This window comes from Schistosoma mansoni, chromosome 7 (genome assembly GCF_000237925.1).
Source record: "Schistosoma mansoni strain Puerto Rico chromosome 7, complete genome".
NCBI lineage: Eukaryota > Metazoa > Platyhelminthes > Trematoda > Strigeidida > Schistosomatidae > Schistosoma > Schistosoma mansoni.
This window is the reverse complement of record NC_031501.1, coordinates 7420412-7446792: the sequence shown is the minus strand read 5'-3', so window position 1 is coordinate 7446792 and position 26381 is coordinate 7420412. Positions and strand designations below refer to the sequence as shown.

Genomic DNA, 26381 nt, shown 5'->3' with positions numbered 1-26381 from the left:
AATTGGTCAAGAGAGAGGAATAAGGCATGACATTTATTCTGCTCTCATACATCACATTATCATCATCCATAAACTTTTATAATACAAACTGATTTGATAAGTTATGTTTTTATTATTTTCACGAAAGAAAATACAATTTTGCTGTAAGACTATTTTATTGACATCTCTGTTATTAGAACAACATATATAAGTGAACAATATTGTTTTCGATTAGATCCTCATCAGGCTCTACTCTAATATACAGTGATATTTATATGCATATACGAAGTTATTAAACCAATCAAGAAAGTTTATGATTCAGTGATAATAATGGAATGGATTACATAAATAAACACACATTGTTTAGCTGTTTGTTGGCCATATCCACAAAGTTCTATTTTAACTGAAATGTAACTTATAAACATAGTATCATGTACTTGACCTTGATTTGCAAGTGTATACGTGAGTAGTCATAGCATCGAACTAGCGCTTTAACCGGGTTGGTGGATATAGAAGTTCCGCGTAGAGGAGTTGGAAAACCGTAGTTCTAAACCAACGGTGCATATGGGCTTCAGTATCCTGAAGGAATAAATGGTATATGAACTAATTATTGGTTACCGGCTACCATAGGACTATATCTCCTTACGTTGCTCCACTGTCTTGTGGATCAGACCTTTAGGTTGAAGACTCGGTGTGTGGTCCCATAACAAAACCACCTCCTTCAGTTTGGGCACCTGGGCAGTATCACATCCCTCATACAAATCAAATGAGATTTGTGTGGCGTATATATATCTGATGACCCTTTGTACCAATATTTATGTGTTTAAATAAAATAAAATAAATCCTCTGGAACATATCCATTGAGCTAAATGTGAAAACTAGTTATATATCCAATTTTTTAAAAAAAATTAACTATTATTATTATTGTCAGTTTATGCATTTATTTTTTTCCCTTAGGTATTTGATCAAAATGGTGATTCAGTCATTGATTTTAGTGAAATAAAACAAACAATGCATTTTTTGGGTGAAGCAGTCACTGATGATGAAGTACGTCAAATGATTAAAGAAGCCGATTTAGATAAAAATGGATCAATTGATTTTAGAGGTAAATTAATAAATTTGGGTTTGTTTTTTCTCATAATGATGATGGTGATGATGATGATGACAATCGGTTTAGTTGTTTTGTGTGTGTGTGTGTGTGTAAAATCATTGTTTCCATAGATTCCTCGTTGAAAATCGGGTGGTAGTCGTATATAGATAAATTAATTCATTCTTTCATTTTAATAGATCTTGTCCAATCTTTCCTTGTTTTCAGTGGTTCTCTATTTAGCTAAGATCAGTTCATGATGTAAACTATGGAATTCAATTACCTCTACAAAACACCTAATAATAAGAATTTTCAATTCATGAAGTGAATTGCTAGAATACCAATCAATGGTTAATGATTCAGTGATGCAATGTAACTGAGTGATAAGGGTTACTCACGAGATTGAATTGTTGATATAATCCCCTAATTAATCTGATATTAGACAATAAGATTGCTAACTACGCAGTAGAAAAGGTGTTTTTCTCATTTAATAAAATAACACAATTAACCTGAATGACTTCCAGGGAATTTTGATTGAGATTTTAAGACTGGATTGGAATGAGCTTGAAATTTTCTCACATACTAAATTGTATTTCTGATTCCAACTCCTGAACTATTGCATGAACTGACATTTTAATCTATAATGCATTCCATGTGAATTGAATGTGATTCTGAGATGATAAGTATTAGTTAATGGTGCTCAGATCTCAATTCATTTAAAAGTAATTTAATAAATTTACAGTATGGGGTTGTGGAGATTATTATGTTTTTGATTGAGATCATGAACCGATTGATGTCAGGCTACCATTGAGAACCTGGAAGCACTGGATGGCCGTTTTGTCTCATTGTGGGGCTCCTCAGGAGTGCTCATACACGATCCCACTCTCAGGATTCGAACCCAGAGCCTTCGGTCTCGTGCGCGGACGCCTAACCCTTAGACCACTGAGCCGGTATCCAGCTGTGGTAATGTCAAGTTTCAACCAATCCACGAAATCGCACGACTATCTTACATTGTTCTGAGGTAGACACTTGTCTCTATCTGACATGGATTAGCTCCACTGGTCACGGCTTCTCATTAGAACTCCCGCAATTCCCTCACGAAGCTAGTCACTAGTGAGCATATGGTAATTATCAGTAAGGGGTTGTGGAGATTATTATATTTTTGATTGAGATCATGATTTCATTAAATGAATGAATAATGAACAGTTCTATTCCATTCTATACGATTGATATGTTGTTTACAGTTGCTTTTCACCTCATCATCACTGTTCTAAAGTAGAATTTTATGGATTTGATAAACAAACTTTCGATTGTTAAAAAAAATCCTGATCGATGGATGGAAAGAAATGATATGATTGTGAACCAGTTTTGTTGTCTGCTCATTACTAGACCGAATCATTAACGTAAGCCTTCATTTGAACTTATATCAAAAGACAAGATTAATAGCCAGGTAAATATATAGTGCGCATTCACGACTCGGCATCCGTAAATGAAACCTAAGATATTCGGTCTCCTAGATGAACGCTTAACTTCTAGACCACTGAGCTGGCACCCAGAAGATGTTAATATCTAACTTTAGCCGATTCAATATATTGTGTGATCATCTTTCATTATCTGTGGTGGATAATTGTCTCACATTAGAACGAAGCACCTACCCAGTGCTTACAGGTTTTTAATGGTAGTTTTTATAAAATCAGTTCAGAATTTAAAAATTACGAAAATTCTATTGACTCCACAAAACATTATTATAAATTGACTGAAATTAGAAAACGTGAATTATCGGTCACCTGTATAAATAGTACTGTTCTTACCGCAACTGAACGGATTACACTCTCATATTGGATTACAAGTGTATGCATCTCTGAATCCCAGACTAAGTAATCTTAACTGTCTTCTAATATACTCTACATATTTCAGTGGTTCTCCAGTGTCTGGTCATAAACTTGACTGCCTCAAATAATCATGAGATCATACTGTAGTGAACAGAGCACGACTGGGGACAATTGAATGCACAGACCAACTCACTAAATTCTGATAACCATACAGTCAACAGTTAATTTGCAAAATAACAATCAATTATCTCAATCTTAACTGTTCCTTCTGCAAATATCAGTTCATCTTTTGTGATTTCATTTTTCATGCATTTTCATACCGATTGCGCTTCATTCCTGTTCGTTCCTTATCGATCCTCCGCCAAAATATATTCTATGTCTGGCCATCACTATATACTACTTATATGGATATAAGTAGACCACACTACAATACTATCTTATATCATTACTCTCACGTATTTTATTGTCTATTCTTTCATTTTAGAATTCAAAATGATGATGAAATCACTACGATCACGTGATGGTAAAAAGAAGAAATCGAAATAATCCTTTTTCTATACTCTTTTTTTAAAAAAGAAACATCTAAACCGTTTCCTTCTTATTGATTCACTGTAAAACCACACACCTTTCTCATTTGTCTATAAAAAAGGAATTGAAATGGAAATGAAACTTTCAAATACTCAATTATATACACATAACTATATATATGTATATATCTATCATTGATATAATGTTCATAGTAACAGTTAACCTGACAACAACGGATACCATACATCTATATCCTATCGTTATTGCTATAGTAATTAATATAAGAAGAATTACATTTGATCAAAAGTCTATAAACAGTACCATATTTTTCACGTATTTTTACATCTATGTATGTATGGGTGAATGAATGAATATTCTTATTATAGTGTAAAAAGACCTGGAGAAATATCTGCTTCCATCACTCAATATTACACACACACACCCTCACACACGTGCAAATTATTTTGACTATATGTCTATATGCTTCAATGGGAACGTACGTGCCCATATTCTTTAATCCTTATTTTGTTACACTTAAAGTATCTGTTATTGGGTTGAATGATTTTTTTCATTTTTTTTCTTTTTCTTCTGTTTTTCTCTTTGATTTTTCTTCATTTCATAATTGTTTCTATCTTACTTATTATTGGATATAGATCATAATAACTAATCATTTTTTTAACTTGTTTACAAGGGAGTAGTTGTTATGGGATTTCATTCATAATATCGGCTATCTTATTGAATAGAGAAGTTATGTTTGTGTTTTTTTCCCTCTATATTTCATGAATAAACATTCTATCTCAACTTTAAGTATACAGATGATATTCAAAAAGACCCAACAGTTTCTTGTCAGTGTCATCATCGTCATCGTTAAAATTCATCTTCAACCCAACATTGTTCAGAGTGTAGATTTACTTTACTGTATTACTGTGTTTTTCAATTTTTCTATACTCACGTTTGTGTGTGTGGATGGGTGGGTGGGTTGGTGGTTGCACGTATATCCGTATGTCGAGTTTTACTGAAGATCTCTTCCTCAAAAGTAATCTATCCATATTGGTTTGTTTTTGTTTTTTTCAAATTATTTTTCCCATGTGGATAAATGTTGTTCTACAATGAGACCTGTGATTCTTATTATCATTAGTACTGTTATATAAAACCATATTTTCTTCTGGTTCATTGTCTTTTTTCTCTCTTTTTTTTTCGTAATCACAACGGTAAAAAAAAGGGTTCATCCGATCGTTGCTAATGTATTCTTTCCTCTATATTACATCTCTCTCATCACATTATGTCCATCATTGTTTATTCTTACGACTCAATCATCAAACTCAATGTTTCCTCTGTTGATCTACAGACACACACATCAATGAGCAAAATATTGTTGAGAAACGTTTCCTTACGAAATTCTATGATGACAGTTACAACAAATATCATTTCAATAACAGTTTTTTTTTATTCATTGAACTGTTATTATCATTATTACTATCATTACTCATGGGTTATTAACTACTAATGATCGTATATCAGTAGTAATAGTAGCAGTACTAGTAATAATAGTGGCAGTAGTATTACCAAATATAAACGACCACTACGTAAAAAAAAAGACCAAACAACATTCCAAAAAATTTTTTTTTAATTTGAATCCTAGATCTTTATAGTAGAAATTAAAGAAAGTAAACTAGTTCTTCTTCTTCTTTTTTTTTTTCATTCAACCATTCATTTTGCATGTTTTCACATGTGCATGTTTACTTAGATTTGTGTGTTTTCTAACTTAGTTTTCTGTTCATCAAATTTTTGAAATTCTGCTTATTAAGAAAAGAAATCGAAATGGATAGAATTTAAGAAGAAAACAACCCATCATGAATTGATTAGTTCATTTTGATAGAAATGTAGTAGTAGTTAAAATGTAGTAGTACTCTTCCTCCTCCCTCTCTCTCTCTTCTCATTTTCAAACAGTTCATCTTCAGATAATTTTGAGCTGAGGGTGGGAGAGGTTTCCTTCTGTCTTCTATCATATCTTGTACTGTTCATTGAACATTATCTTTAATTTTAAAAGAATTTGTACACTTCATTATTACTCTTCTGAATTGTATCCTATGGTCACATGATTTTTTCTCTTAACAGTCATCTTTATGATCATTCTAACATACACATGCATACAGACTGAGATAGTACTTGTGTGTATTACCATTATAAAAAAAAGTTGCTATGTAAATCCTCTACTATGAACTTCAGCTAATATAATAAGGACCACTACATATTGTTTCCAATCAAATAACTATCTCTTTCTCCTTATTTGTGTTTCTATGTATGTGAGTGCGTGTGTAGTTGAGTGATTAACTCCCCCCTTCATCCATTAATGATTATTATTATTATTTCATTATTATTGAATCTGCTCAATGAATGAAGAATATAAACAAAATGATTAAAACAGTATTCTTCATTCACAGAATTATCTCTTTGTAGCGATTTTAATTGTATCCTTTTTGGGTTTCTCAACTTTTTATTTTCAGTTTGTTTTGTTTTTTTTGTTAGAAAAAAGAAACAATTTGATTGATTGATTAATTTGTCTTTGTATTTGTTTTTCGTTAAAATTGGTAGTCGAGAAGATAAAAGAATAACATTTAGACATCTTGTCGATCGTGTCCCCCTGAACTATTGAGCTTATTATTGGTGAACATAATATACTACCCCCCAAATGCCCTGGTACGGCCGAGAGTGGGGAGAGTCCGATCTCCCTCTCCACATGCTCTCACATGGACACGCGTATATAGCCTCTGCCACACAAGTCCTACTCACTGCCTTCTCGTGACGAGGTTGTTGTTCACCAAAATGAGAGGACGAAAAGCGAATGTCCGGCCCTTTAACCGGACTGGTGGACATGGAGAGTTCACCTAGGGGAGTTGGAAAACCCTCATTCCAAACCAATGGTACACATGGGCTGGCTCCAGTATCCTGATGAAACAAATGGCGTATGAACCAATTGTTGGTCACCGGCTACCATGGGACTGAATTTCCTCACGATGCTCAACTGCCTTGTGGATCAGACCTTTAGGTCGAAGGCTCAGGGTATGGCTTCCTAAAAGAACCACCTGCTTCAGTTTGTGCACCTGTGCAGTATCACAGTCCTCACACAAATCGAATGAGATTTGTGTGGCGCATATGTATCTGGTGCCCCTTTATACCAATATTTATGTGTTTAAATAAAAAACTGTGATGAATAGGTTGCTAATTTCTCCTGTTTTGTCAGCTGTACATACTGATAATACGTATTGGTTGTGCTCAGATTGATTAGATTGGTAGCTTAATTAAATCTTGATTAGTTGATAAAACGAACTCTGTATCTATTGTTGAGCATCTGTCCAATAGAAAACAGAATACTACAAATGTATAGAGTAAATTTTGGTTGTTTCATAAAGAACGTTTGTCTATGACTTAAGTACAGTGTATATGAGCCATAGTTAGATCTCGACAACACCTTAGGCATCGACCTCCGCTCCCTAGACTTTAGCTTATAAACGCGACCACACACTGAAAACACAACTATAATCTAACGTCTTCAAATAATAAATATCAATTTCTTTATGAGCAGTGTAATAAATGCTAATATAGCGGAATATTGAGTAGTTTTGCAATAAATAAAACACGTTAAAAATGCTAAGTCTTTAAACCGCTAGCTGATTAGGATTACTCATATGTTTAGCTTATCACCACTTTCTATTCATGGAAAATCCATGGTGTCACAATCGAATTCCAACGAACGTTAAGGCTTATATCTTATGTATTAGTTACCATTTTATAAGAGACTGAAACTAATTTTTCTGTATCTATCCCGAAAAAGTTTATTTTTTTCCTCTCAAGGAAATTCAATAGACTGATTTCCAAGTAGTGGTTAATGCTATATTTGTTTAGTTCCTTGGTGCTGCTGATCGAATTCTATTAAACAAATTGGTTTGTCGGTACCAGTCTCGGAGATTTGACATCACGTACTGTATTTTGGTATGTCAGGTGATTAGAGGTAATCGACAGGAAATCCTGTCTCACCTAGACTCCGTACTATTTGGCACTGGTTAGTAAGCACTATCTGTAATCTTGACGGAACCGCTTCTCCCAGATAAATTAGAGCCAGCGTCACTCATCACATAAAAATGGTTATTATTCAGTTATCAATCAACTGTAAACAAATCAGTGTCACAGGAGATCAGTCATGGCCTGAATAGTTGATAAGTAATATTTCAGACTCGAAATTCTGGGTGAAGCAGGTTCGAATCCTACAGGTCACATCAGTTTCATCCAGATCGAAAGTTCACCTTACTGATAAATGTTAGTTAGCACGAACTTTAAATTAAGTAGGAGTTTCAACTGGCTAACTCCAAGCACTTAAAATCATTCAATTTATTGTATACAACGGATTTACATATTTTGTGGAGAATTTTAGTAAGTTTGTAGTTGAAATCATGAGTCAATTGAAGCTAGACAACCATGGAAAACTTGGGAGCACTGGACAGCGGCTCCGTCCTACTATGAGACTACTCAGCAGTGCACATCCACGATCCCGCCTCTCGAGATTCGAACCCAGGACCCATCAGTCTCGCACGCGAGCGCCTAACCTCTAGACCATTGAGTCGGCATCCAATGATGTTAATATCTAACTTCAACCAATTCACAAAATTGCACCATTGTCTTCAGTGAGTTACTATCTCACGACAGACCCAGTTACTGCTTCTCGCTAGAACTCCAGAAAATATCTCTTGAAGCCAGCCACTAGTGAGCATATGATCATTATCATTCGTTTTAGAGCTTAAACGTTCGTGTGCAAGACTGATACATCCTGGGTTCTAATCTCTCGAGGCGGGATCGTAGATGCGCACTGCTGATGAGTCCCACAATAGAACGAAACGGCTATCCAGGTTTTCCATGGTGATCTAGTTTCAATTGACTCATGATTTCAACTATAATGTTTATGATAATTTATATTTCAATTGAACAATACAAAATATACATTAAGATAACTTTCATAATATTCATATGTTACAATTATTTTAAATAAACAAACAAAATAATTTTTCAAATTTGAAATAATGAGTCAATTGAAGCTAGCCCCCCATGGAAACCCTGGAAGCACTGGACGGCCGTTTCGCTTTGCTGAGGAGTCCCATAATAGGACGAAACGGCCGTCCAATGCTTCCAAGTTTTCCATGGTGGTCTAGCTCCAATCGAATCATGATTTCAACTTTGAAAAATACTGAAATCTACACAAAACCCCTTCTTGATTAAAAACAAAATAATGTAAAAATGTTCAAGTGAGATTTTTAATCAATAAAAAAAGAATCCATTTATTACCTGTGTTGATTTTAAATTGATAATTTTTTTAAATATTTTTGTTGATAAGCAATTTGATTGACTGAACAGTTTTGGACTTTTTTTTCAAATTCGCTTGGTAACTGTAGTTTTAATTTTTTTTCAAATGTAAACTTTCTTGTGGAAAAGTTATTATAAAATGACATTTATAAGTGACTATGTATAATACCTGGATCTAATGCTTTCTATCGAGTGTCTTCAGTGATCTAACAGGAACAGAAGGGTAGGGGTTGTGGAGATTTTAGTAATTTTATGGTTGAAATCATGAGTTCAGTCAGTCAGCTACAACGTAGGACTAGGCACATATATGCGTTGGTCCAAGTTGCCATACCTCGTTAGCACAACAAGATGAACAACGGATTCATAGCAGTAATTAATTTAGTGGTGGTAGTATATAAAAAAAAGATTGTATATAAGGATATAGTATAGGAAGGGAGACAGATATGATGCAATTTTAATCTCAAAGTTTAAGGGAAGATAAAGAGTGTATACACCTAAACCATTGTGATCGATTCTGAACCATGTCATACAGAGTCTCCAACTATTGGTTACGATAGTCACGGGGACCCCAATTAAGTAGTCTGCATCTACCAACATGGCTTAGACTAGAAGTTAGTGACTTCAAACACTGATGCCACGTTTTGGTTTGGCCGCCCCTTACTCTCTTCCAATCATCCCCAATACTAGTCAGTATAGCGCATCGTGGTAATCAGTGTTCAGGAATACGTAACACGTGGCCCAACCATCTTAGTCGATGAATATTCACAACCTCATCAACTGATTTACCATCATTTTCTAATACCCTGCGTCTAACCTCACTATGAGTTAATTGAAGCTATACCACCATGGAGAACCTGGAAGCACTAGACGGCCGTTTCGTCCTCCTTCTGATTATAATCATATGCTCACTAGTGACTGGCTTCAAGAGGTATTTCCTGGAGTTATAGTGAGAAGCAGTGACCAGTGGAGTTCAACCACGTCTGTTGTGAGATAGTAACTCACTGAAGACAATGGTGGATGTGTCCCTCAATTTCGTGAATTGTTTGAAGTTAGACATTAACACCGTTGGATGCCGGCTCAATGGTCTAGATGTTGAGCGGTTGCGTGCGAGACCGATGTGTCCTGGGTTCGAATTTCGCGAGGTGGGATCGTGGATGTGCACTTCTTAGGAATCCCACAATAGGACGAAGCAGCCGTCCAGTGCTTCCAGGTTTTCCATGGTTGTCTAGCTTCAATTGACTCATGATTTCAACTAACAGAAACAATTATAGTAACTATCCTACAATCGATTATGGTTAATTTTACTTAAGATCTTTTATTAACTTATTTAACAGACATTGTTATTGAGACAGTAACAATTCGTTTAATTGTTTGTACTGTTATGATCAATAGATCATATGATACACTATAGCTGAAATGTTAATTGCTTAAATATCACTCGACATTTCATCCTCCTCGCCATGTATATATGTACTGAAATCCTATTATTAGCTTTAATTTCCCTTATTGTGTCCTTATGCTACTTGTCTATAAATTTGCTTCTATATTCGATCTCGCATATAAATATTCATTTCTCTTCTTCAAATCCTCTTGATGTGTTTATAGATTTGTTATCTGCGCTATCTGCTAATAAACTGTAGTTGCCATTTCTCATTACCTTTTGATTTCAAACACCGTTAAGATTTATATTATAACGGTTGTCTAGGTGATTGAATAACGAAACAAACTCACTACACAATAGTATATCATAATGCTGAATTAGTTATACTCATCAATAACTAACATACAATAATTGTAACAATATTAAAGATTATATAACATGGCATTGTTAATCAATTATTGCGAATATTTAAATTCCGAAAGAGCCTAATCACTGTCCGAGTTCTCCAATAGTAACATAGGTTTGTATCCTATGGAAAATATCAGTCACTACAAGACTCCAACTGAACTGTACTGACGATTTCCAGCTAATAAGAAACCTAGGTTAATGGTTTTTTTCTGATCGTCGCCGATTATGAATATATATACCCACACATGTGTATAATAAAAGAAATATATTTCTTGAGTTATTTATTTATTATTTAAACACATAAATATTGGTACAAAGGGGTACCAGATATATATTCGCCACACAAATCTCATTTGATTTGTATGAGGGCTGTGATACTGCACAGGTGCACAAACTGAAGCAGATGGTTTTCATAGGGAGCCACACCCGGAGCCTTTGACCTAGAGATCTGATCCACAAGGCAGTGGAGCATCGTGAGGAGATGCAGTCCCATGGTAGCCGGTGACCAACGATTGATTCATACTCCATTTGTTTCATCAGGATACTGGAGCCAGCCCATGTGTACCATTGGTTTGGAATCAGAGTTTTCCAACTCCCCTAGGTGGACTTTCCGTGTCCACCAGTCCGCTCAAAGCGCCGGACATTCGCTTTTGGTCTTCTCAACTTCGTAAACAACACCCCCAACACGAGAAGGCAGTGAGTAGGACTTGTGTGGCAGAGGCTATATACGCGTGGCCATGTGAGAGCATTTGGAGAGGGAGAGCGTACTCTCCCCACTCTCGGCATTTGGAGGCATTTTTTGAGTACCTAGTTATGTCTATTATTTTTTCTTAATTTGCAATAGATTGAGCGAAGAATTGCTACTTGTTCAGCAAATATTGTGAACTTTTACCGTAAAACCCAAGGAAGTTGTAAGCTTATTTACCGTATACATTGACTTAATGCAATTCAATCTATTAACATTAAATACATACTAAGTCAGTAACACTAGAGGCAAGACAAGAAAGATTGTCAAAGATTGAATTAACCCTATGAAACCAAGAGTGAACGTATAAGTTTTTATAAAGTGAACAATTAGGCGTAATTTGTGGCATCTCTAAAGCATTTCCGTTTACTAATGACCGATTATGTAATCGTAATGTCAATCACAGTTTATGGGTCTAACTGTTTGATTGATTTCAGTTTTATAAATATTCACGATTGAGCCACACTAATGGTACTAGCCGGATGCCCAAACTGAAGTGTATGAGAGCAAGATTTGAACATGTGATACGAGGATTGAAAACCGAATGCTTGAATTATTGCACTCCAATTGTTATATCTTGTAGCCCACCTATTAGAGAGCAGTGATTTATTGATCAGACCAATGACACACGAAACCCGTACGAACAGTCTAGAGCACTTGTCGGCCCTGCGTTCTACCTAGCCCAGCCAGTTAAGTCCCGAACACCAATTACAGCCTCTGGAATATGAATCATTTATTTCAAGAATACTGGGTTTATATACTAATCAAACTGACCACATCGTTTCACAAAATAGAAAATAACATTCGTACAAAACTCAGCTCAAAGTGGCTGTGAATAAGGGGAACAGTAACTAATAAACTGAGGATACCTCAGGAACGGCAAATCGTATAGTAATAGTCTATGGGTCAAAATAAAGCTAATAATAAGAGGGATACGAATATGAATAGTTTAGTTACTTAACAATTATACAATAGGAAATATACACATCATATTGGTCCATAAATAGTCCTCAATAGTTAGTATTCATCATTCTCTTTGGGATAATAACAGCACCAATGTTCCATGAGCATAACTGTGAACGTGAGTACAAGTGTGTCTTCAAAATTTCACTTCATATTTAAGAGCGCAGTGTCCACACTTTCGAAAATAATGATTTTTCACGCAGAAAAAGCTATGGAATTGCAATGCAATAACCATTACATAATTTGCCATGAAAACAAAAATTACAGCGAACAGTTCATATGTCATTATTTGTAAGGATATAAACTTTTCTGTTGTCCATATTTATGACTTCATGTGATCAGTCTCTTTTTTGAAATATTTGCATCCTCATCGGATTGCCTAGATAAAGCCATTTTATCAAAAGTTTTTAAGTACAATTGTATAGTGGCTAGTAGTGATTCTGTTTATGACTTGTCTTTTTTTTTTAGCTAAATCTACCTATGATGTTGTCGTTCACACAAGGACTGGAACATAGTACCTTCTGCTCTAAATGTTCAAAGTATTATCCACTGACCTACTGAGTCCAGAAAAGCACTAGCTTGTACAACAAGTACAGTTGTAACAGTGTGGTGTGGTCTACTTATATCCACATAAGTAGTATATGGTGTTGGTCAGACATAGAATGTATTTTGGCAGAAGACCGATGAGGAAAGAACTGAAACGAAGCGCAATCGGTAGGAAATTGCATGAACAATGAAATTAGAGGAGAAACGGTGAAGATTGAGACAATTGCTTGTTAATTTGCAAATTGACTGTTCATTGTATGGTTGTCAGAATTTACTGAGATAGTCTGTAATTTTTGATTAAATACATTCGATCGTCCCCAGTCGTGTTCTGTTCACTACAACAGTACTGAGAAGGTCTTGAATTATCTTGTTAACTAATATTGTTGACTAAATTTGAGTCGGACCAAACGGATATCCTCCATTATTATTAGTGCACGTTTCTTTGATGAATAGATTTTTATTTTCCCCTCCCCACTAGAAATCTATTAATTTATCAAAAGTACATTTCATTCATCCATCTTCTGACTTCAAAAAGAAAATATTATCATTCATTAATATCTCATAGATTTATAAATGCCTTAATAATAGTATGTTACATTTGATTAGAGTTCATAAAATGTTTGTAACTAAGGATGGTGGTTAAAATAGATTATATAATATCATAGGTACATTGATTATTTGTTGTTTTTTTAATCTCTAGGCAACAACTTCTGTTTTACTTATCTTGTTGTCATTACTCTTTTATTGATTTAACCTCTCTGAACTTAGTAAACATGTAACAACTGGTGTATGAGGTCTTATGTTTTTTTTGTTATATTTACCTATATGTATCTGTCTGTCTGCTAAATCACATTTAACATCGAACACAATGAACTGAAGGGTTGTTTTTTGTGGAGATTTAGTATTTTCATAGTTGAAAGTGTGAGTTAATTGAAGCTAGACCATCAAGGAAAACCTGGAAGCACTGGAAGGCCGTTTCGTCCGACTGTGGGACTCCTCATTGGTAGTGCGCATCCACGACCTCGCCTCGCGAGATTCGAACCCAAGACCTACCAGTGGAGTTCAGACCACGTCTGTTGTGAAATAGGAACTCACTGAAAACAATTGGTGAACGGTAGCTCAACTTCGTGGATTGGTTGGAGTTAGACATAAACACCGTTGGATGCTGGCCAGCTCAGTGGTCTGTCGGTTAAGTACTCTGCCGCGAGACTGGTAGGTCCTGAGTTGGAATCTCGCGATGCGAGGTCGTGGATGCTCACTGCTGAGAAGTCCCACAATAGGACGAGAGGGCCGTCCAGTGCTTCCAGGTTTTCCATGATGGTCTGGCTTCAATTGACTCACGCTTTCAACTATGACAATGAACTGAGTTCGAAAATCTTCATGTTGTAATACATAAGATCAATAGATCTTTAAAAGTAATGAATCTCCAACGCAACATTCATTGTTTTCAGTATAGGGTTGTGAACATTGTTGAGTTTTGATTGAGATTATGAATCGACCAATGTTAGACTATTCATTCTAGGATGAAACGACCGTCTAGGGCTTCCAGATTTCCAATCGTAGTCTAAAATTGATCGATTCGTGATCTCAATTAATTGTTGTCACACAGCAAATCTATCATATAAATTTGCGTATGTGCATAGACTCTGTGACTTATTTATTGGAGTGTATATATATCACTAAGATTTCATACTACTTATTATTATACTTAAAAGTGTATATCTTGATATAACATGAAATGTCTTCAATCAATCCACAGTAGAAATTTATCTGTCTAGGGTTAGATACATCTGTCGTCATTTATCAGTAAGGTATATCCACAGAAAATTATACAACCCTATATCATTCAACACAACTGTTAGCTTATCATCTACAAGTTAGTTGAACTTAATTCTTCTTAAGTAGACATTCTGTTGATTTATGAATGGTGCATTTAAGGTCTTTTCCTACGCCATAACCATATATAACTAGAGAAAATAAAGCACAGAGCACAGAACAACAAAGCAATAATTACTAAAAATATTTCGGTTATATTTACCATAATGCATATGTCATGTGACTCAGTGATATACTGTTCACGTTAGATATTATACAAACTAGTAAAAGTTGATAGGGATAGTGTTAATGTTGTGGAGATAGATACGACAAACTTATTTTGTAAATAGATTTTGATATTGAATTCACTTAGTATTGCTTGTTTGAATCTTCCCATTGATGTTCAGGATTGCAACTGGTCAGTCTCTAATTGGCATATGTCCATACTGTGCGTATTGCCTCGATATAGCCTTAATTCACAAACATTATAAGCAAAGATGGATAGTGACTAGCAGTGGAATCCAGTTTGACGCGCGTTTCATCCTATTTGGGACTCGTCAGCTGGATGTACCTGCATCTCAGAGTTCATGTTCACTCTGGGACACGAACCCAGTACCTTTCGCTTCAAACGCCATCACGTTATTCACTCAGCTACTGAGTCCTGATAGTCACCTGCTTGTGCAATGGGGTGAAGTTATATTCATTTGTTGTTATTTATTTTGAGATGCAGGTACATTCAACTAACGAGTCACAAATAGAATGAAACGCGCGTCCTCGATTCCACTGCTAGTCACTATCCATCTTTGTTTATAATGCCTGTGACTTCAGGCAATATCGAGGCAGTCCGCATAGGATGCACATATGCCAACAAGAGACTGATCAATTTCAGTCCTAATATAACAATGGGAAGATACAAGTAAAACAACAACGAATGAATAAGTTTTTTTTATAGTTTTCCACGTGTTATAAAATTCTGTAAAGTGTTCTCCCCATTTAATCTTATTTCTATGTATAATTGTTTTAAATGATACTAACAGAGAAAAGAAAATCTTTTTTCTTTCTCAGTGATTAGTTATATTCTTGAATGAGATATTTTCTATTCAAGCATTCAAGTATGTATGTATGTATATAGATTTACTGTCTAAGATACTGTGTTTAAACAAACCTAAAGTGGTACTATCTTGTTTGCTTAGATATTCACTCTTTTGTGTTATATTCATTAACTACTGAGTAATTATCATGAATACGCTTTTTATCAATATAGGGGTATTGTGAAGATGATGGAATTTTTATTGTTTTCAAACTATGATATAATATTGACTAGATCATTTTTGAAAACTTGGAAGCAGCGGATAATTGTATTGTCCTAATATGGAACTCTTCAGTAGTAATGGATATCTACGATCTCACTGTAGTAAGTCAAGTCTAAGATCTACGGATTCGAGCTCGAGAGCTTAACATTTAGATCACCGAGCTAGAATTCAGTACAAATTCTTTCTTAAAAATATAATCTCATTCGGTAATAATAATAAATTGTTCATATGAGATGAAAACGATTTTTATTTTATTTTATTTAAACACATAAATATTGGCACGAGGGTGGACCAGATATATATGCGCCACAAAACATTGTCATGATACTGCCCGAGTGCCGAGACTGAAGCAGGTGGTTTTCTTAGGGGGCCACACCCAGAACCTTCGACCTAAAGGTCTGATTCACAAGGCAGAGGAGCATCGTAAGGAGATGCAATCCCATGGTAGCCAGTGACCAACGATTGATTCATACGCCATTTATTCCTTCAGGATACTGGAGCCCATGTGCATCATTGGTTTGGAATGAGGGTTTTCCAACTCCCCTAGGTGAACTTTCAATGTCCGCCAACCCGGTTAAAGCTCTGGACATTCGCTTTTTGTCCTTTTAATTTCGTAAACAACAGTAATACCACGAGAAGGCGATGAGTAAGACTTCCCTGGTAGAGGCTGTATACGCGTGGCCGTGTGAGAGCATTTCGAGAGAGAGGGCGGGCTCTCCCCACTCTCGGCAGTACCAGGGCATTCGGGGGTATGATAGACTTTGGAATCTATCTTCGGAAATAATTGTTCACACTTTTTAACGTGGACTTACGCTTTATTCATTTTGTTTTTATACACCGTTAATTATAGACTTGGATTTAACGAATTGAATATTATCATGTGTACTTCAATTCTCAAATTAACGTAAATTGATCATAGACATGTCGTTCCAATGCCGTACATAAAATGCCTTGGCTTAGGACTTATTTTAATTTCTTATTTATGATGCGTTGTGGTCCGGTAACTTATGTATTTGATCCAGTGAATTTCGGAATCAAATATATACAGAGACTAGGTAGACTGTCTTATTCTCACTGTCTGATTGGGGTGTTAGGGAAGAGGAATTTTGCATACCACATAAGCGTAGCGGGTCATTTAGTCGAAATATTAATATAACTGCCAGCAAAATCAAGTTAACTCAGAGTTGACACATTCGAAAAAAATGTAATGCTAGACAATCAAAAATTGTGAAACCAAGAAATAGATCACCATTGTGATCCAATATAATCATTATAAAATAAGTTTGAAGCGAACGGTACTGGTTCGAGTCTCAGAGTGAGCATTAATTCTGGGATCCAGGTAAATTCAGGTGATCGGTCCCCCATACGACGAAACACACGTCCTAGATTCCACTGCTAGCCACCATCCATCTCTGCTAAGAAATAAGTGATTGATTCCTTTATCTATTTTCGTAAATATATTTACTTTGATTAACAGAGTAACCAAATGGAATATTGATAGATTTATTTTTTGTGACACCAATATGGTGTCCATATAACTATTTAAGGCTGTCTATAGAAAACAGACTGAATTCAATTTAAGCCATATAGTCGTTACATTAGATCAATTAAGATCAAACGCCTTCATTTACATTGGTTTTATTCATTCATTCCAATATTAATAAACATATGAGTTAATATCTCATGACTAGTTGATACAATAAAGTTAATACTATGTACTTTACTTATGTTGACAGATATAAGTAGTATTTAGCACTAATCGGAAGTGGAATGCATATCTATAGAAGATTGGAAAGATTCAGTCTTAGAAAACAGAAAGCAATTGCAATCACAAAGGACTTGAAAGAATCATAAAGCATGTAAAAGACGACTGATAGGTAATGCTCAAATTATGTATTTAATGCATAGTTTTCATATTTTATGAAGGCTTTGTAATTTTGAAATAAACATTAAATTGGCACTCCCCACTACAATACTTCATTCACTACAGTACTAAAGTGTTCTAAACTATCATAGCTTTCGCTTATCCAGCTCTGATACGTCTCTTCCAATACTATTAATAGTTTGAAAAGTGGTATTATCGGCTGATACTATGTTAGGAGTGATATACAAGCATATGATTCGTGAGGTAAACGTTCTTCTTAGTAAAAACGAGCCATAGCAACTGTGCCATAGCAAGTTTATACTCAATATTGAATTTGGTCACAGCCATGGAAAGTTTGTTCTTGAGCACCCTATACCTTGAACATTTTTCACGTTAGAAAAGCTGAAGAACGGACTGAGAAAGAGTTTGATAACAAAAATACTATCACCTTACCATTCATGATCTTCAATTCCATTGGAAACAGATAATATACGTGGAATTTTTATACTAGAGGAGTGGTTGGGGAAAAAACAGTAAGAAGAAGAAACCCACGTCGTCCTCAAAAAAGGAGGTAGGTTGAATTATCATCCGTACTGAATCCAGCTGATCGAATTTCACCTGTAAATGATATACAACCAGTGAAATATTATTTATTTAAACACATGAACATTGATACAAGGTGGCGCCAAATACATATGTGCCACATAAATCACTCGATTCGTGTGAGGGTTGAGACACTGCTCAGATGCCCAAATCAAAGCAGATGGTTTACTTAGAGGGTCAAACACCGAGCCTTCGACCTAAAGATCTGATGTACAGGAAAGTGGAACAACTTCAGAAGATGCAGTTCCATGGTAGCCACTGACCAACCATTCGTTCGTTTCCTTAGAATCCTGGAACCCATGTACATCATTGGTTTGGAAACAGGGTTTTCCAACTCCCCTAGGCGGATTCTCAATATCCCTCAACCCAGTTAAATCACCGTACATCGGCTTTTCGTCCTCTCAATTTCGTAAACAACACCCATAATGCGAGAAAGTGGTGTGTAGGACTTCATTGGTAATGGTTGTATGCATATGTCTATGTGATAGCATTTGGAGAAGGAGAGCTGACTATCCCCACTTACAGTTGTACCAGGGCATTTGAGGGGCACTAGTGAAATAACTTACTAAATGATCAAAAAGTTTGCATCTGAACACATTGAACATTAATTTAAACAATATTTGAACTGATGACAATTGTTTTCAAATTTTTATGATTAGTATCTGAAGGGGTTTTGTGGAGATCTATTATTTTCATAGTTGGAAGCATTAGTCAATTGAAGCTAGACCACCATGGAAAACCTCGAAGCACTGAACGGCCGTTCCGTTCTATTGTGGGACTCCTCGGCAGTGCGCATTCACGACCTCGCCTCGCGAGATTGGGACCCAGGACCTACCAGTCTCTAGCTAGAGCACTTAACCGATAGACCGCTGAGCCGGTTATTATCTCACAAAATATTTTGATAGGAGTAAAAAAATTAAGTTACTGAGATTTTACTTCGTATCCTAACCCTGAGATGGTGGAGTTTGTGCTGCTGATGATGTCGTTCAGAAGGACAATGAAAGCTCCACGATCAAACCATCCAGCTCAGACAAACAAAACTCCATCAAAATATCCTAAGTCCATATACCTTACATTATTTAATTAATTCAACTATGAAGTTACATGTACATTTAACTGACTAATACAAACAACCAGTATATTCAACTGACGAATTTCTAAATGAATAAGACTCTCATAGAAGACAGTGATTTTTGTTTTTAAAAATGATTTATTGATACATTTTTTTACATCTTATATAAATGTCATATTTATTCAAATAATTCTAATAGATTGGAACAATATGCTTTAATAAGCAAAGATGGATGGTGGTCAACAGTAAAATCCAGGACGCACGTTTAGTTCTATTTGTGACTCGTCAGCTGGATGAACCTGCATCTCAGAGTTCATGTTCACTCTGGGACTCGAATCCAGAACCTTTCGCTTCAAACGCTATCGCGTTATCTACTCGGCCACTTAATCCTGATAGCCACTTGCCTATGCAATGGGGTGAAGTTTAAATTCATAGCCACCATCCATCTTTGCTTTCAATGCTTGTGAATTTAGGCTATATCGAGGCAATACGCACAGTATGCACATGTGCCAATTAGAGACTGACCAGTTGCAGTCCTAAACATCAATGGGAAGATTCAAACAAACAATACTAAATGAATTTAATATGCTTTAATATTTTAAACATTGAAAACTAATACTACTTATTATCATTGATTAACTTTAAGCTGAATTACTTGAAGTTCTAATGAGAAAAAAAGAAAATAATCAATCAGTGAATAAGAATATATGTTTAACCCTTCCATCCATAGAAACATGATGGAGCCTAGTAAACCCTTCTGGAGAAGAATGCTACATCGAAGCACGGTACAACTACTAGGGCTCAATAGCTGTTTTTGGATTGCTTAGGCAGGATCATTACATCTTTCTTTACCAGAAGGGATTTTGTGGAGAATTTCTAGTAATTTTATGGTTGAAATCAAGAGTCAATTGACGTTAGACGACCATAGAAAACCTGGAAGCACTGGATGGCCGTTTCGTCCTACTATGGGACTCCTCAGCAGTGCGCAACCACGATCCTGCCTCGCAAGATTAGAACCCAGAACCTACCAGTCTCGCGCGCGAGTGCTTAACCACTAAATCATTGAGCCGGCATCCAACGGTGTTAATGTCTAACTTCAACCTAGGTATTCCCTGGAGTTCTAGTGGGAAGCAGTGACCAGTGGAGTTCAACGAGGTCTGTTGTGAGATGTTAACTCACTGGTGGATGTGTTCTACAATTCCGTGGATCAGTTGAAGTTAGACATTAACACTATCGGATGCCGGCCCAGTGGTTCAGAAGTTAAGCGTTCGAGCACGAGATCGAAGATCCTGGGTTCTAGTCCCGCGAGGAAGATCATGGATACGCACTGCTGATGAGTCTCATACTAGAACGAAACGGCCGTCCAATTCTTCCAGGTTCTCAATGGTGGTCTAGCTTCAATTGACTCATGAATTCAACCATTAAATTACTCAAAAAATCTCCACAAAACCCTCTTCTGATAATAAACTGAATTTCACAGATCATAATCATTGTCTAGGCTATTCTATTGTTTATTTAATCACTTTCCTCTTACGTAATATCAGTATTAGTGATTCTATTACGTCATAACTTTATTCTTATTTGTTTGATTATATCTTTTTTTAAAACAAATCATACTCCCATACTACCCTTTTTCCCTTGTATTCTACTGGGTTTTTTCTCCTTCTCTTTCTCTCTGTGAGTGTTTTATCTAGTAGTACTGTTTTTTAATGTCGATTATGAATAAGTTGTTTTTTTTTCATTTTTAATCTCTGTACATGACGGGAATACGATTCTTTTCTCTCCTGATTTTCATTTGTTATTATTATAGTTTTTTTCATGGTTATTTAACTATTCAGTTGTCACATATTTGTACTGTACTATCCATCTTTGCTTATAAAAGCTTGTGAAGTTTAATTCCCTTGTTAGTGTTTGTTTATATTATTCCATTGTTGTTTAGGACTGCAATTAATCAGTCTCTTATTAGCATATGTATATCGTGTGCGGACTACCTCGATATTGCCTTAAGTCACAAACATTATAAGCAAAGATGGATAGTGGCTAGCAGTGGAATCTAGGATGCGCGTTTCATCCTATTCGGGACTCGTTAGCTGGATGTACCTGCATCTCAAAGCTTGTGACTTAGAGTAATATCAGGGCAGTCCTCACAGGATGTATATATGTTAACAAGGAACTGATGAATTGAAGTCCTAAAAAAACAATGAGAAGATACACGCAACCAATACCACGTGAATTTGTAATGTACTGTTTTTTTTTAAAAAGAAAAAAAGCAGGAATTATATATGCGCATTTAACAAGAGTATTTTATCCACTTGTACAATGAATTATTTTAACAATAATCTTATCAGAAGGGGTTTTATGGAGATTTTAGTAATTTTATAGAGTTGAGATCATGAGTCACTAGTGACTGGCTCCATGAGGTATTTCCTGGAGTTCTAGTGAGAAGCAGTGACCAGTGGAGTTCAACCAGGTCTGTTGGGAGATATTAACTCACTGACGACATTGGGGAATGGTTGCTCAATTTCGTGGATTGGTTGAAGTTAAACATTAACACCACTGGATGCCGACTAGCTCAGTGATCTTTCGGTGAAGTGCTTGCGCGCAAGGCTGGTAGGTCCTGGGTTCGAGTCTCGAGAGGCGGGATCGTGGATGCGTACTGCTAAAGAGTCCCACAATAGGACGAGAGGGCCGTTCAGTGCTTCCAAGTTTTCCATGGTGGTGTAGCTTCAATTGACTCACGCTTTCAACTATGAAAATACTGAAATCCCCACAAAACCCCTTCTGATCAATTCTTACCTGTCATAACTGTTTTGATTCCCATAGCCTTTGATTTGAATTTAAAATTGAATTTTACCAATGAATTTTCTGGATGATTGATTACCGATTGAATCGACTGACAAACATCTGAAAATTCTGTAATCTTCTCTGTATTCCTCTAATTCGAAAGTTCAATGTTTAACCAGTTGGATGTGAGTACACAGTTGTTCATATGTATTGATACAAAAGAACATAAATCATAGAGTTTGATAACTAGTTTGTATTTATGAAGTCATAGGAGGAGACAATGAAAAAAATGCAGATAATAACAAGCCATAAGTCAACAAAAATCAATCAAGAATAAAGTCAATAGGACATGCTGACAATCACATGGGGAGAGATTATAATACTTCATGTGGACCTGAAGTTTGTGCTGACGATCTTGTTCAGAAGAACAATGAAAGCTTCATGAATATAACATCCAGCTCAGAGAATGAAACTCCATCAAAATCTGAATAAATTACAGTTATATATTTTTCACTGGATTACATTATTTATGAAGATGCTTAGCAATTTTCTGGAGGAAACTTTCACTACAGTGCCATCAACTATGGAAGTTCTTTGGACTGGAAAATATTGGATAGTTGGTTCATCGTAACGTGGGACTCACTCAGTGCCCGAGTATCATGCTGTTTAGTCTCAATTATGGGATATTTAGGGTCCTTCTGACACTATAAAATCAATATGATTAAGAATCAAGGTTAACAATCAGATCTTAATTCATTGACGAGTACGTGATTTACAGAACTGTTACCATCTAATTATTTATGACATACTATTATAAAACTGACCCTGGAATTACAGAAACTGTTTGTCCTATCACATGTTAAAAATATCTCAAGGATTCTTAAACCTTTTAGAATCAAAGTTATTCACAAACTAGAACAATCATATCATTTCACTTTATGTAGAGCATGGTACATAATAGCAAAAAAGACAGATCACGTATCAGAATAAGGACTTGTGGGTATTGTATTAATTTTAATGGTTGAATTCATGACTCGATCTAAGCTAGACCACCATCGAAAATCTGGAAGCACTGAATGACCCAATACCACGGGTTGATCAATGGGGAAACTGTTGTTACTCACTTATTTACGCCTGTTACCCCTCATGGAGGAGCATAGACCACTTACCAACATTCTCCATACAACTCTGTCCTCGACAATCCTTTCCAGCTCTTTCCAGTTGCTATTCACCCATTTGACCTCTGACCCCAGTCTCAAATACAATATGTTCCTTGATCCGCCTCTTATACTTTCACCATGAGGATTACAAATTAGGGCTTGCCTCGTGATTCAGTTTGGTGATTTCGACAACTAATGTCCTATCCACTTACAACGTATTTTCCTAGTTTCCTCTTCAGATGGAAACTGGTTTGTCCTCTCTCATAAAACACTGTTGCTGATAGTATCTGGCCAGTGAATGTTGAGTATTTTGCATAGATTCAATGGTTAAGTGTAATTTTTATTAAAAATTTCATTGTAAACCTTAAGTTTCATTATATTTGTGTTTTTCATTCCGACTATTGAAATAAACTACACTGATATACTCATTAATAACTTCAGATGCTTGAAATGAAATTTCCAGTAACAATTGTGCTCTTTATAAGCAAAGATGGATAATGATTATGTAGCTGTAAATAATTCCCCAAAATCAATAGCTCATTAAGTGTTCGACATTGGATGCTGACCACGTTGTTTAAGTGGACTTGTTTAGCTGAAGGCTTTCGGTCATGCATCCGCACCAGATCACGTTGCAACACGGCGTGGGACACAGCTCCTACGTTTCATTAGCCAGCTCATAGAAAAGGTCCTCGATATATTGGTAACGAATCAAATATATCTTTCCTGCCTCTTCTCGTCTGACTTCTGATTTCTATCTGACTGGGAACGATCGAATATAGAAGGTGCTACTGGTAGCTAGTTGTAAAACTAGAACATCCGTTGCATCATCATTGGTGAGACCGACGTGATCTGGTACACCAAGTCAATATACTGTGAGTCTGTTCCATTTTGGAATATTATTATTCATTGTTATTCTTTATTTGAATTTTATATATTGTGATATACTTTTTTTCGCGAATTTTTTTTTCCGGATATATTTTAATTAGACATTTTTCGTTATCTATATTACTATGACGGAACACTCACCCAAGGTTTTTAAGTTAAAGTCTATTCCCCCTATTTCGATTCAGTTAACGCCATTTTGGCCCGACAATATCGAGTCCTGGTTCTGCTATGCAGAAGCCGATTTTTGCATGCACGGAATCACGGACTCGCGCACACGTTTCCTCGCGGTAGTTAAGGCGTTACCGCGCGAGTTTAACAGGTACGTAACACCTAGTATGTTTACTAGTGATGTTCCCGAACCTTACGAAACGCTTAAACTATCGATTTTAAAACGCGGAGACTTAACTGATCGACAACGGTTAGACCAACTCCTTAACAATATCGACTTGCAACATGGTTCTGCGACAGACATGTTGCTTAGAATGAGAGAAGTCATCGGCCAACGAACTTTCGATGATGGCCTATTTAGACAACTTTTCTTGTCTAAACTCCCTCAACAGGTGCAGGCAGTGCTTGTTTCATTTCAAAACAATGCCATAGATGAACTAGCTGCATCTGCCGATCGAATCTTGGAAATCACCAAATTTTCTAAGGCCGAGGTTTTTTCCATCAAAGAAAAACCCCAATCGACCTCGACTGACATGGCCGAACTATGTCACACGCTTACAAGATATCTTAGAGTTCGTAATGACCGTAGTCGGTCAAAATCCTCACGTAGGAGCGTTTCACGTAAGAGATCTGTCTCTCGACCAGGAGAGACAGACAACCCCGACTGGTGCTGGTATCATAACCAGTACGGTAAATCCTCTAGAAATTGCAGGAAGCCCTGCAATTATCCGACCCCAAAATCGAGTGACACGAAAAACAGTTCGGGAAACTTCCCAGCCGGCACGCGTTAACGGCAACCGTAGCCGGCGAACACGGCCGCCTCTTATATGTCACGGATGTGACTACGAAAGTTTGCTACCTCGTCGACACTGGCGCAGAAGTTAGCGTTCTTCCAGCAAATCCCGACGACAGACTTCGCGAGTCTGTTTTAAGTTTACAGGCGGCAAACGGAAAGCCGATCGCTACTTACGGTAAAAGGTACGTCTACCTTAACATGGGTTTACGCAAACCCATACACTGGATTTTCGTTGTTGCAGATGTCTCTATGCCAATCATTGGTATAGACCTGTTACAACACCACAATCTACTCAACGACACACGCTCACGAAGGTTAATAGACGGAAACACTAAGTTATCCGTTTGCGTAACTCCTTGTTCTGGTTGCAGGTTATCCCCAGTCACGATTAAGCACGCCATAGACCCCTTGTACCAATCAGTACTCGACAAATACCCCGGGATATACCAATCGCAATCGAAATTACCTTGTGTAACCAGCAATGTTACACATCACATATCGACTACAGGACCACCTGTATTTTCGAAAGCCCGAAGACTCGCTCCCGAGAAGCTTAGGTTAGCTAAAAACGAATTCGACCACATGATGGACCTAGGGATAATTCGACCATCGAATAGTCCATGGGCATCCCCATTGCACATGGTCCCTAAAAAGGACAGCAATGATTGGCGGCCAACTGGTGATTATCGGCGTCTGAATGCAAAAACCATTCCCGATCGTTACCCGCTGCCTCATATTCACGATTTGACAGCTACCTTGAAAGGTACAACTGTCTTTTCGAAAATCGACTTGGTTAAAGCTTATAACCAAATACCGATGGCACCTGACGACATTCCTAAAACCGCCATCATCACTCCTTTCGGTCCTTACGAATTTCTACGAATGCCTTTTGGTTTAAGAAATGCGGCTCAAACCTTCCAAAGGTTTATAGACGACGTCTTCCGAGGTCTCAACTTCGTACATGCGAATGTTGACGACTGTCTAATAACAAGTCCGGGAAAGAGAATCACCTCTCAAGCCTCTGGACATTGGTTTCAATCGACTCCCAAGGCATGGGCATTACTGGTCAACATTCCAAAATGGCCAAATCCGGAACT

At 36.5% G+C, this 26381-nt stretch overlaps 1 protein-coding gene and 1 non-coding gene across 2 annotated transcripts in view; one reads left to right on the top strand and one right to left on the bottom strand.

Annotated features, from left to right (window-relative positions):
- Smp_134470 (hypothetical protein) overlaps window positions 1-3419 on the top strand; it is a gene marked incomplete at both ends in the record, with an annotated part of 50607 nt that extends 47188 nt beyond the window's left edge. The window contains 2 exons of the mRNA XM_018798741.1: window positions 937-1084; window positions 3385-3419. Of these exons, the coding sequence (XP_018653653.1) occupies window positions 937-1084; window positions 3385-3419 (183 nt within the window). The remainder of the gene's footprint in view (window positions 1-936; window positions 1085-3384) is intronic.
- Window positions 3420-19808: 16389 nt separating this feature from the next.
- On the bottom strand, window positions 19809-19880 carry Smp_tRNA_00333_Pseudo_TTG.1.1. The gene has a single exon. It is a non-coding gene (tRNA).
- Window positions 19881-26381: the final 6501 nt, after the last annotated feature.